The sequence below is a fragment of the Anguilla anguilla genome, chromosome 18, assembly GCF_013347855.1.
Source record: "Anguilla anguilla isolate fAngAng1 chromosome 18, fAngAng1.pri, whole genome shotgun sequence".
In the NCBI taxonomy this organism is placed as follows: domain Eukaryota; kingdom Metazoa; phylum Chordata; class Actinopteri; order Anguilliformes; family Anguillidae; genus Anguilla; species Anguilla anguilla.
The window spans coordinates 12,115,663-12,128,399 of NC_049218.1; the positions used below are offsets into that span (position 1 = coordinate 12,115,663).

The 12,737-nt window shown below is 45.2% G+C and overlaps 1 protein-coding gene across 40 annotated transcripts in view; it reads left to right on the top strand.

Moving 5' to 3' along the window:
• Nucleotides 1-12,737, top strand: part of LOC118217872 (neurexin-1a-like) — a 310,125-nt gene that overhangs the window by 110,060 nt on the left and 187,328 nt on the right. For all 40 annotated transcript variants that reach the window (XM_035399988.1, XM_035399994.1, XM_035400000.1 and 37 more), the window contains one exon: nt 5,324-5,765. In XM_035399988.1, coding sequence (XP_035255879.1) covers nt 5,324-5,765 — 442 coding nt within the window. The remainder of the gene's footprint in view (nt 1-5,323; nt 5,766-12,737) is intronic.

The following is a 12,737-nucleotide window of genomic DNA, read 5'->3' on the forward strand; positions in this document are numbered from 1 at the left end:
ACATTTCAGAGAAATTATAGGACTTGCTCTGTAGACTTTGCGCCACCATCAACCAATCCAGGATCAGTTTTTTCTTGCCTCGGATCTTCCCTTAAAGCTACACGGTACATTAGGTGCTGATCCAGGAACAGCCATCCGGGTGCTTTGCACTTGCCCTGACCAGTTAACTTGGGTGCAGTGGGGAGACACCATTTCAGCGTCTCAGTCCCCTGGTTGATGACAGTTGCTGTGTGTGGGAATGGGTCACGGATCGCCCAGACAGCTCTCAGCTCTGTGGAGACCCTGCTCTCTGAGGTATAGCACCTGCCCTTTTCTCTAGGCACTCGGCATCGATTGCCTTTTTCACACACTGTCTGTTCTGCATCCAGCTGTCATAGCTATAGTTCCACTGCAGGCATCGGGCTGCCTGCTCCCTTTGCAGTAGAATGTGCCGGAGCCTTCGCTACATTTTGGTACGTAACAGTTTTTGCAGCCTCGTTATAATTTATTTCATTTTGGCAGTGCCGCAATATTTCAGCGATGTGGATATTTAATTTTTTTCCTCCTGCTTTGGAGATGGTTACAAATATGTTACCTAAATGTAGAAGAAGAAAAAAAAAAAACTAAATCCAATAAATGTGCAGTTATATGAACACAATAACAAGTATTTATTGCATTATGGTATTGGATCTGCGTAATTGAACGGGGATTTATTTTCCCTTTTTTGTAACATTGTGTGCAGGCTTCCCAGCTGAATATGCCCAGATTGCCGATATCAAACTGTTTCTGCTGTCGCTGGCTTCATGTTAATACGCTCCCACTGGAAGTGTCCCTTTGTACGAGATTGTTAAGCCTATTTCTTTCGCTTGCCTCTCGACACAAAGTAACGACAGCGAGAAAAAGGAAAATTTGTTATCGTAGCCGTGTTCACCTCGTTCTGTATCAAAACACCTGAGCGTTCTTTGAGTTTTTTTTTTTTTGAGATGAGGTTAGGAGTGCATTAGCAGATCTGGGCTGGGCTGTGCCAGAATGTGGGAAAATATTATGTGGGAAAGCCTAAATGCATACCCAAAGCTTTCATTAAGAGCCATGGCTCTAATACTGAGGGTTTTTGGGCGGGGTTGCAAGAATCAGTTACATCATTATAATTACAAGATGTTGTAATATATCTCCCCCCTGAAATAGCTTAGCCTTTTTAAAGATTAACTGGACTGTTCATCAAAGTTTCCTGAAGTAGTTTTTATTTTAATTTTTAGATTTCTAAAGGTAGAGTCCAAATGATCATTGCAGAGATCTGCTTTTCATTCCCACATTACCCATGCAGTGACTTGCAGGACATAATCTATGAAGCCTTGAATGCAAACAAGATTATTATACTGCAAGGACACATAACTACTGCCATAGTAAGACTACAGATGGTCTGTATGGTGATTTAGATTTTTTCCACTCAACATAATGGATTCAAAGTGTGATCCAGAACATGCTGTAAAGCATGCCTCTATCTGTTAACCATTTTTCAGTCCAGTTGCAAAAATGAATAAATGAATAACAGCGAGACATGTTTACACTTATGTGTGACATAGGGGTAATATCTTCTCTGCTTCTGGACAGAAGGGCAGGTGGTAGCCAAATTTTAAAATATTTTTCTTTTACGAATCCTCTTAATGACATGCAAATTGTGAAACTGGGAGAGCTCTTATGTTAATATCGGTGATTATGGTGACATAAAAAAATCCATAACTATGAGTTTGGAAATACTATAACAGGATTGTATGAGCCCCTATTGCCATGGGAATATTTATGCCAACTCTTATGAATTAAGTGTCTTATCTCACCGGATACACTCACTTTAAGATGATGTACTTCTATTTGATTTAGGAGAAACAGTGAATATGTCACGTTTACTTTGTCAGACTTTCAGTAATTCATGTTATAAGTATTTGGCATTTTTATGGCATTGGCCACACTAATACATACAAGAGTAGTCTGTCAGAGTGTAGTGATTTGTATTGGGGGCTGACATCCCTGCTTTGAGTTTGCTATCTGTGTCTTGATGATTTAAACCCTGCGCTAAATATCCAGTATCAAAGCCCATTTGAATGCGTGACATCCATATATATGTAGCCCCCCCCATCTTTTTTTCTTCTTTTTGAAAAGAAGAGCATTTATAGTGTAGTTGTAGAAATACATGTCTGATGCTGGACAGTGATGGAAAAAAATGTACTAATACTTGACTTTCTACCTTTTACTAACACATTCTTGTACTTAGATGGTCTTACATAATTACACAGGCGGTGAGATTGTAACAAGGTTGAAGCATGGACTTTGATAATCTTCGAAAGAATTTCCATTTCTGCTGAATGTAGAAAATGTGCTGTAGATCAATGACCCTCAGAGCTGAATCATATACTGGGAATGTGCATAAAGAGGATTATTTTTACACTTCTACTAAATCTTTAGAGCTCCAAACATTTTTTCTTTTTTGGATAGCATTGATATATGAAATACTAGTATTTTTAATCACACATTTACAGACGCATCTCTTCCACCCTTTTGCCGACACACAGATGTACGTGTGGTATTTTAATTTACTTTAGAAGCACTCCAATGCATACACATTCAAATACAATGTTCGCACGCGCACACGCACACGCACACACACACACACACACTGGACCTTTATTGGAGCCCTGTGTTGTGCGGATTGGCAGTGAAATCCGCTGTACCGTCAGGAAAAACAGGACGCAGCAACCGCTTCTCGTCAAGCCGCAAGTGTGTCCACTCAAACCTTTATGGATTAATTCATTAGCCGAATGGGCTAATAATGATCACTAATGTCATTCTCAGGCAATTATCCCCCATCCTCATACCTCTGTAAATACACTGCTAAAAGTAAATAAAGTCAATAGCGGGAAAGAAAAATAATGGATTCCAGTCAAAAAAAAAAAAAACAACAAAAAAAAAACCTTTCACTGTACAGTAGCTTGGAATTCACCCAGAATTCTTTTAACAGCATTGTCCGTAGTGCGCATCATATAAAAACTGACAGTGTCCACTTACGCAGCTTGACCTGGCTTAAAGTGCAGAGAGGGTGCACAAATAAAACTGATCAGGTAAAACAGATTGTTCCATCAATTATGCATAAACTATGATTAATACCTCGCTAATGCATCCCATAAATATTTAAGGAATTTATGTCCCTTTTTTTTTGGCCATCTCGTTAATGTTCCCGACATCGCCGTGTTTTATGTGCTGTGTGGGGACTCTGATGGAGCTGCAGTCTATGACGGGCTTCGCGCTCGGCACCAGTCCAGTCGATAGCCGCCTGTCCCGATCTCAGTCAGGAAATGGAGAGTGCGCCGCTGACTGGAAGGGGAGACGGCGAGTCTGGGATGTGTCAGAACGTGACCTTTTCACGGATTCACCAGCTCCCTGTGACGTCGTAGCAACGTTTGCCGTGTTGCTATTAGACTGCGACAATGTTGTGATCATGTTACACGCGGGATGGGATGACAGCCCACAGTAGACCCCCAGCAGACCCCCCCTCCCTTTGAAACTGTAATCCTTGTAAGAGGATTCAGAAATGGTTCTCTTGTTCTCCCCCCCCACCCCCCCCATCACTTTTTGAAACCATTTCCTGTGCTTGTTCACCCAGCAGGCCTGGTACTGTGTGTGTGTGTGTGTGCGTGCGTGCGTGCGCATGTCAGTGCGTGTGTGAGCGTGTGTGGGTACAGTTGATTAATTTAGATGTTTAGAAATGGTTTTTGAAAAGGACATCCATCATCCGAAGCATTTGTTTTAATCCCCGGCGCCAGCGTGTCGCTTGGTCAGCGTTTTTCAACCCCTACACCTGTGATGCACACAGCTGTTAAGCCCCCCCCCCCACCCCCCACCCCCACCCCCCGCAGCCATCAGCACACACTGAATAAAGAAGGGTTGTCAGGCTACACCTCTGTAGCTTTCAAGTCTTTTTTTCTTTCCTGTCTGTTTTAGCTCAGACACTGTCCCAGGTATTTTCCCCCCTGCATTACTGTGGAAGAAATGTGATAATTAAAGACGCCTAGAGCACAGTAATTGTTGAGATAAGCGCCAAGCCGGTTCGCCTGATTGAAATTCGTGAAGCGTCGCCCCCTTTTTTATTTCATCTACATGTCATTAGCTCAACCCTGGCAAATGCTCAAATGGAAATTGAATTAAAATAAGAAGGTTTTACTTAATACTTCACAATGTGCCACGTGGCTTTTAATTTATTGTCGGGGCTGGAAGGGAAAAGTCCCACCCCTGTCGCAGACCTCGGCTCCGCCCACGCGACTGGCTCGGTAGGATTGGATGGAGACGCGCGAGTGGCGCTTTATTCCCCGAATGAGCCGAGGGCAGCGGGAGCCTGATGACAGTGCTTCGTGTGTTCTGGCTAATGATGGCTCGAGTAGGAGCCAGTGGATCATGGCTGTAATGACAGAGCATCGCCGCGAAGATAAAATTGCAGGTGTTACAACTGCGCTTTTTTATTGCTATTGTACCAAGTTAGTTTTGCTTATGGAGGGATTCCAGCGTATTGACATCCTTTTCTGCTTGACCGGAGTTTATATTGTAGGAAAATCAATGCGTAAGTGGATGTCAATACATATGTCCTGGAAAAGCGGTTTCATTTGTTCGACATTCACCGGCAATTATGCCCATGCATTAGCAGGGATAAGAGTGACCTTTATCTCGTTTTTAAAATGTATGCTGCAGTGTAGGTCTCCTTAGCCTGCGCTTGAGCTGTTTACCTAAAAGAAAAAAAAAAAGAGAATATTTCTGCAGATGTGCCTGTGTGCAAAAGATCTCTCTCTTGAGCGGGAGGAGAAAAGAAGTGTATCTCTGAGGCGCAGGCAGCTCTCCTCTGTGTCAGACGTCTGGAGAGAATAGAGGCAGGGCACCATTAAGCATATCACCTCTTGCCATACCTCCCCACTCACTCAACATGCACCCCGACCATGCAAATTCCTATTTTCAAAAAAAAGCTAAGCTTATTAAATAACTTTTTTTTTTTTTTTTACGAAGGTATAAAAATAAACATGATATTTTGCTTCTGCCGCCCTCAGCTGCATATTCGACTAGCTATGTTTTGTAAGTGATCCACAATGGGATATTTAGGTGATCTTTTGGTTAGCACAACGGCTGTTACGATGATCATAATTTCCCTGTTGGTCTTCCAAATTACTGTGTTCTGCATACAGAATTCTCAATTCAAAGACGTTTATGATAAAAAGGCGCACCCATTGTCTGATCAGTGCATATATTGCTATGTTATTCCCTTCTATGAAATGTTGATGTTAACTGTGTCCCTGATGTTGTGAAACAGGTAGTGTATAAAAACAACGATGTCAGGTTGGAGCTGTCCCGATTAGCCAAGCAAGGAGACGTGAAGATGAAGGTCCACGGCATGGTGGCCTTCAAGTGCGAGAACGTGGCCACCCTGGAGCCCATCGCCTTTGAGACGCCCGAGTCCTACATCACGCTCAGCAAGTGGAACGCCAAGAAGACGGGCTCCATCTCCTTCGACTTCCGCACCTCCGAGCCCAACGGCCTGCTCCTCTTCAGCCACGGCAAGCCCAAGCAGCCGCAGAAGGACGCCAAGGGCCCGCAGACGCTCAAGGTGGACTTCTTCGCCATCGAGATGCTGGACGGCCACCTCTACCTGCTGCTGGACATGGGCTCGGGCACCACCAAGACCCGGGCCGTCAACAAGAAGGTCAACGACGGGGAGTGGTACCACGTGGACTTCCAGAGGGACGGGAGATCAGGTACGGACGCGTCTCGCTGATACATCGATAGCTCTTTTCACTAGCCTTTTGTACGGACTGCTGTACTTAGCTCTAAGTAAATTACAGTCTATTCTATTCTGGTGCTTGTAGTTATAGCGGTTGCTTGTACATGATGTGGTTTTCTAAAGTGCCTCTCTAATTGAATACATATACATTTAAAATGCAATGCTGGAGCAATAAAAGCTCGTCTGAGCAGAAGGAAGAGAAAAAAAAGCTGCCGTATACGGTAGGCCTTCGGCTGTGCGCGCCTACGCCGCGATGCCACGATGGCGTGTTCCCTGTCCCCCTGCCTCGCGCGCCCACCGCCCAGGACGCGCATGCATATTGCATGGGCCTGCACTGCATCAGGCACGCGGGTCGTGTTTTTACACGCTGCGTGACTCGTTCCGTGAACCCATTACGCAGCGGCGCGTCGGCGGTCCGAACGCGGCGGGCGACCTCCTCCCGTCCTGCCCGCGTGTCACCGTCGCTCCCGCGCCGCACTCGCTCAGGGTCTCCGCCGATTGGCTCGTTTGCCGGTGCGCTCTGGCCGCGCGCACGAGCGCCGTCGCACGCGAGCGTGGGTGTGTGTCTGCGCGTGTGTGCGCGTGCGTGTGCATACCTGTTCCGAGCCAAGGGCTTGCAGTGTCACAGCGAAAATTAGATTCGCCCCTCTGGGTTTTTTTTTCCTCTTGGAGTGGGAATTAGATTGGCTGTTTCACTACCCCTTTAAACTGTAGACTCATAAAAAAATATTCATATGTACCCCTTTGGAAATAAGGAAGCGTGAAAAGAGACATTCAGAGCATAGGGACATTTTTCCTGTGCGAGGACTGGAAGCATCCATTTAAATAACATCACAAAGAAAAACAGAAAGGCTGTCTTTCATTTCTCCTTCAAGGACTTTTTTAAAATTCTCAATGACTCTGCATATTCAGTGCCTCGCTTCTGAAATAATTGGTGCCAGTTGGTATTTATATGGTGAGGGGTCATGATCAGGTCTCCATCTCTGAATTCCCCAAATTATGCAAACCTTCTATGATCACCATTTTATTTGCAGTTTAGTTGCAAATGGTAACTATTTTTTAATATAATAAATTATTTTCTTAAGCCGGCTTCAGCTTAATTAATCTCTCTCTCTCTCTCCCTCTCTCTCATATTCATATTCAGTCATCTGATATTCAGAGCGTTTCTATGGTAACAGTAAAGGACACTCTTAAATATTGGTGCTGATATTGTTTTTCCGATTGTAGTTGTTAGTGTAACAAGGGTTATTGTTATTCACTCTGTGTGGTTATTACATTATATTGACAAAGAAAAACATTTTTTACTGCTTATGCAACACTTTATATGAATGCCAATTTTCCTGACATGACTGATGTTAATGTGCCCATCAAAATATTTATGAGGATTTGCGCAAATACCCAGATAGTCCTGCATGGAGGTGAACAGCTGAGGTGTGAGAGTTGCAAACAAATCCAGCTCTAAGCATGGATTTTGAGATGCGGGCTTTGAAGATGTGTTTGAAAATTAATTATTCATCACAGCACTTGAGGACAGCAGTAGCATATTAAAGAAAAGACAAGCATGCACCCCAGAAATGATTGTGACTCTGGTATTTAGCTTCATTAAAACACATCTGTAGTCGCTCATAATATAATTTATCCTAGGATGAAAATACACCCGTGCCCTCTTTCTTTCTTACTTTCCCTCTCTCCTTCTTTCTCCCCTCTCTGTTTCTGTCCTTCCTTTACCTAACTGTCTGCTCTGCCTGAGTTGCCATGGAAACCCAGGCCCGTGTCCCACAGGAGTGAGTTTATAGTGCTCTGTGTTCTGCTGAGCAGCGTGGTAATGAAATTTCAGCACACACCCCCCCCACCCCACCCCCCCCCCCCTCCAAATCTACAGTGTGGGCATCGGCACCACAGGCCCCGTGCTCTGAAAATTGGGAGTGGAAAGGCTATAGATCCGCTGTACGGCTTTGGTCTAATTTTCTCCTTTTCATTCCTTTCCCTTGACACAAAAAATACAGGTCACCCACATTGATGCTGAAATGCCGCACAGATATTAAATGGCTCACCAGACATTTAACTTTTTTCAAAAATTAAAGCGAGACTAGACCTTTTGCAAGAGGTGCTCTGCTTTTAATCAAGCATCCAGGCCTAATAATCATAATAATAATAATAATAATAATGCTTAGTCTTCCTGCTTTTTTATCAGCAAAATAACATTGAGGCAAAGAGGTAATTAAGCAAACTCAAAAAATCTATTGGCCTTGTTTTGGTGACAGCGGCAGTGTAAACATTTAGCACTCTGCTAATTTGGACTGTCTTGTAGTCCAGATGGGAAATGGACAGTTCCTGGACCAAGAGCTGGATTAAATAGGTGGTGAGAGTGGGGTCGATTCTCCAGATGTCGTCCATGAAGAATGTGCGTGCCTGACGTGCTGCCACGATGCACTCAGAGAAGGACAGTGTGCTGTCCAGCACCGCTCTGAGGTTCCTGACACTGTGGTGCTTTCCCAAATGACTAAAAAGTCACACGGGGATGGCTTGGCTGGGAGGTATGATATCTCAGCTATAGCCAAGTGGAGCTTCAGGCAATGGTTTGCCATCCAGTTTGAGATTTCATGTAGTTAAGCTGAGGTGCATGCTGAGACAAGTGTATGGGAGGCCGGACCAAGGGCTGAACCCTGGGGGACACCTATAGCAAGGTTATGAGATCTCAAAACCACTGCCTCATGCTACCTGTTAGGAATGAACGATGAGCTAGTAAGCAAATCAACACAATAAAAAAGCGGCTGATCTGATTAGCCTTAATGAAACACCCACCTCAAGCACAATGTATTCCTCTTAAAACAACCTGTTTTACAACTGTGCTGCAAGTGTGCTAGTTTCAATCACACAATTACCAAAATTGAGTTGGACATAGCTTCATTTGTCACCACTGTGAATTAGGGCAAGAGTTTGACAGTTGTGCCTTGACTGCGAAAGATCTGTCAATATTCTTTTCCTTTCTTTAAAGACAGGGCTTACGCAACTCCGTAAGTGTTCCTCTCCAGATGCATTATGGGAAGCAATATAAGTGAATAACCTGCACTTAAGCAAAGGTGCATTGTTGAAAACTGTGATAGACGCTGTGCACCACTGCACACACAGGTTCCAACTGTAATATACCTATAATGTACAACTATAATATACATAACATAGCTTTTCAGATGCAGTGATGAGGCACTTTAGATGCCATCTAATTTGTTGCTTAAGTGTACAAGCAGAAAGAAGTGTGAATTATTTGAATTTAACTGACATTTTATACTTCACAAATTAATGAACTGCGTGATGCATGTCCTGTGTTTTGAACAGCTGATCTAGTCTGTGCTCTACAGACTTGGCAGTTGTGTTACTGCAGCCCACAGCCGCTTGGCTGTTTAATGCTACACTTTACAGAGGTGTTGTGGGAAAATGGGATGCTTCGGCTCATGTTCCCTCATACAGATGCATTGTGGGAAATGGTGAGGCTTTTTTGCCCTTGATCGTGTAAGAGAAAGCTATCTGCAGCATCTTGATTGCTTTGGCTGTCTTCTGGGTCTATTACAAACGCTGTGTTCACTTCATTGATCCTTGTCACCTCAGTGATACAACATAACAAACCTTGGATCTGCTTTTAACAGCTATGCGGGCTTCACCTGGACAATGTACCTGCATTCAGATATGTAAAGTCAAAGCATAAACTGAATTACATTTTATTCTGAATATGAATGACTTGCGATGCAGCTGCAACGCCAATTCATTATCTGATTAAAATAATGATTTAAAGTGCTTTAATCACGATCTTAATATAAATAATGAAAAGCCATGGAGGAATACAATTACTGTGTAATATATTCAGTTTAAGTCAGAAGCTAATCGAGCATCACATTTTCTCCTGTCTGTGAGAGGGAGTGAACGGTGTTTGGGAGGGAAAAGCAGTGGGTGCGGATGTGGGCTGGAATGTTGAGAAGGCCATCTCAGGATCCTGCAGCACTACAGTCCTTCTCTAGGACTTTCAATCAGTAACATTAGACATAAACAGCATTTCTGCAACTTGAGTGAGTGACATTTAGGGTTGGGAAGCGATTTAAGTGATTCAACTATACTTGTGCAGCACAGTAAACCATAAATTTAAGGAAATAATTTTTTCCCCCAAGTACAATACTTGTACATCCTCACTGCTTCAGAGTTTAGTGAAATGAATGACAGCTCTTGTTCTTAAGTTGAGAGAAATGTAATGCTTGCTAAACTAAGTTGAGGACATGCCATTATTTTTTTGCACCTGAATTCCCCTACTCCCAATATGCAGTGTATTAGACCTCAGTAATAAAAGGATGAAGCGGGAAAAGCACAATGCTAATGCGTCTGCCACGTCCTTTTCATAATTCATATGCCTGGAGCGGGCGCTGCTCAGACCAGCCCGAAGTTGGCGGTATGAATCCGTGCCCAGGCCCGGGCTCCGGAGCGGTGGCCTGGCGCCAGGGGCGACAGCTGTGAGCCTGCCCGCTGGAGGGGAGGGGAGGCGGGACAGGGAGGGGTCATCCAATGTTTTAAGATGTTGCCAAAGTGGCTGGGGTGGGGAGGGCGGGGTGTAATGGTGACTCTCTGTGCGTGGGCTCGGGTGTTTCTGCGGCACGGGTGCGGCGACGGTAACCGCGAGACGGCACGTTCGTTTCTACGTTTCCGTAAACCGCGGCTTATTATTGGGGGGGTCTATTATTGGGGGGTCTATTAAGTGCATTTAATCCACTTTCCCCGCACAGCGGATGGCAAATAGTGGTGCTCTAAGAATTAGCGATACATAATTCTACATAATTTATTAGCTTAGAAAATGCCCTTACCCAGGTTGCCATACCTAGTTACAGATTATCCATTTTTATAGCCGTGTAATTACTGAAACTTGCTCAAGGGTGCAGCAGCCCTGTCACACCCATATTTCAAACGGCCACCTGTGAGGCCCGGTCCCAGGCTCAATACCGAATAAGACGCAAGCTGTGCTGTGCTCGCCGTACTCCGCTCTCAAAAAGCCGTTGGTAAGTCAGCGGCTTTGTGCGTTTCGTAGTAAAACAACAACCGCGCCCGGTGATAATGAACTCTCCTGTGTGGACAGAGGGACTGCGTTACCCGCAGGGCCCGCTGGCTGTAAATGAATAATTGATCATGTGACTGCTGAAAAGAGGATGGTGGGGAAAGAGTGATGAATATGACATCACAGGAGCGCGTGAGTCACAGAGCATATGGAACACGGGGCCTTTCATCATTGTCTTGAATGGTTTTTTTAATTTGAAGAGTGCACGTAATCCCGAGAAGCACGACAAAGGCGGCACAAAATAATTATCTCCCGAATTCGGCGGTACACGCCGTCCCCCCCCCCCCACGACCGCCCCGCCAACCCCGCGTTCTCTTGTTGATGAACTCTGAGGGGTATAATACCGGTGAGTAATGGCTATTCCCAAAACTCATTTAAAGTGACAGCGCTCTGGTCTCTTCCCTCATTGTAGACCGGGGCGAAGTGTGGAAATGCGTGTAAATTGACCGGCGGCATTAGCTTATGTGTTGCATTAGTGGGGCGGTGGAAGACCCCGGGCTCTTAAGTGACGTGACCACGCTTCCAGCTGCCCCCCACCCCCACCCCCACCCCCCCCCTGTCACCCTTCAGTGGAATTGTACTGATTGCAGCCAGAGAAGCCCGCCCGTCCCCCCACCCACCCACCCAGAGCGGCCCGCAGAATCCAATCACGCCCCATAAACGGTTTTGCCCGCGTCGCCCTTTCTGGATTCTGATAATCCATCTAATAAGCTGTAGAATTAGGGGCGCAGGGTTCATAGAGGAACAATATGGGGGGGGGGGGGGGTGATGTTGGCAGTGTGGGGAACTCTGAATAGAGAGCTTAGTGCGGACACATTGCGCTCCTGCACGCCTCTTCAAAATTTCTGTTACGTTAACAAGTTCTTGTTCGTGTGTGTGTTCGCTTGTTTGTTCTCTTTTCTTCTTTCTTTCTCTAACCCATCCCTCTGTCCTTGTACGCTTCATTTTTCTCCCTCACTCGTTCCCTCCATCTTGGCTGAGTCCTCCTCTATAAGACAGGCCTGCAGGAGGTCTCTATTTCCTCTCTGCCCCCATTATAAATAGTTCCCCCGTATATTTAGCTATATTCGTGCATTATGTTACTCATGTCACCCCAGTTGTGACAAGATGTAGTCCCCGGGGACTGGAACATCTCTGGAATGCGTTAGCAGTCACTTACAGAATGCCGATGGAACGGGAAAAACGTACTCTGTGTAGACTCCCGTCTCCCACTTACATTAATTTAGTCAAGCGTGCACGTGGCACAGATGGCAAGATGTATGGCCAGAGTGTTCAGACATGAACAACCGTGTATTTGCTTGTGTAAGGGTAACCCGCTCCCATTCTGTCACTTTGTATAGTAACGCATACCATTCAGGACATGATTTATTAATACGAGCAGTAAGCTGCTGTACGTGCATCCTGGGCGGGGGTGGTGGGGGGGGGGGGGGGGGGGGGGCGATTTGCACTATGTGATTGTCCTTGTGACACGTTGTGACACTGAGTTTGGCCTTAACGTTCGTAATTAAATCTAAAAGCCAGCCAGGCTGTTCTCTCTATTCAAAATTATATTTTTAAAGGGACAGTATTTTTCAGCGGGGATGGAAAATAGTGACATATTGAGACTGACTGACTGGCAGCCAATCAACAGCTGAAATTCCAGTGCAACTTTGCACTAGTGTGCAGCACTGTCAGTCTGTCCAGAGATCACAAGGGGGGTGAGGGGGGGGGGGCGGTCATGGATAGAAGCAAGATAAAGGATTGAGCCGTTTAAACACCCGTAGAAGGAATGGAACCCCCCCCCCCCCCCCACCAAAAGCGTAATCTCTGAACATGTGCCTTCAATCTGGACATGACATTTCATTTATGGCTGAT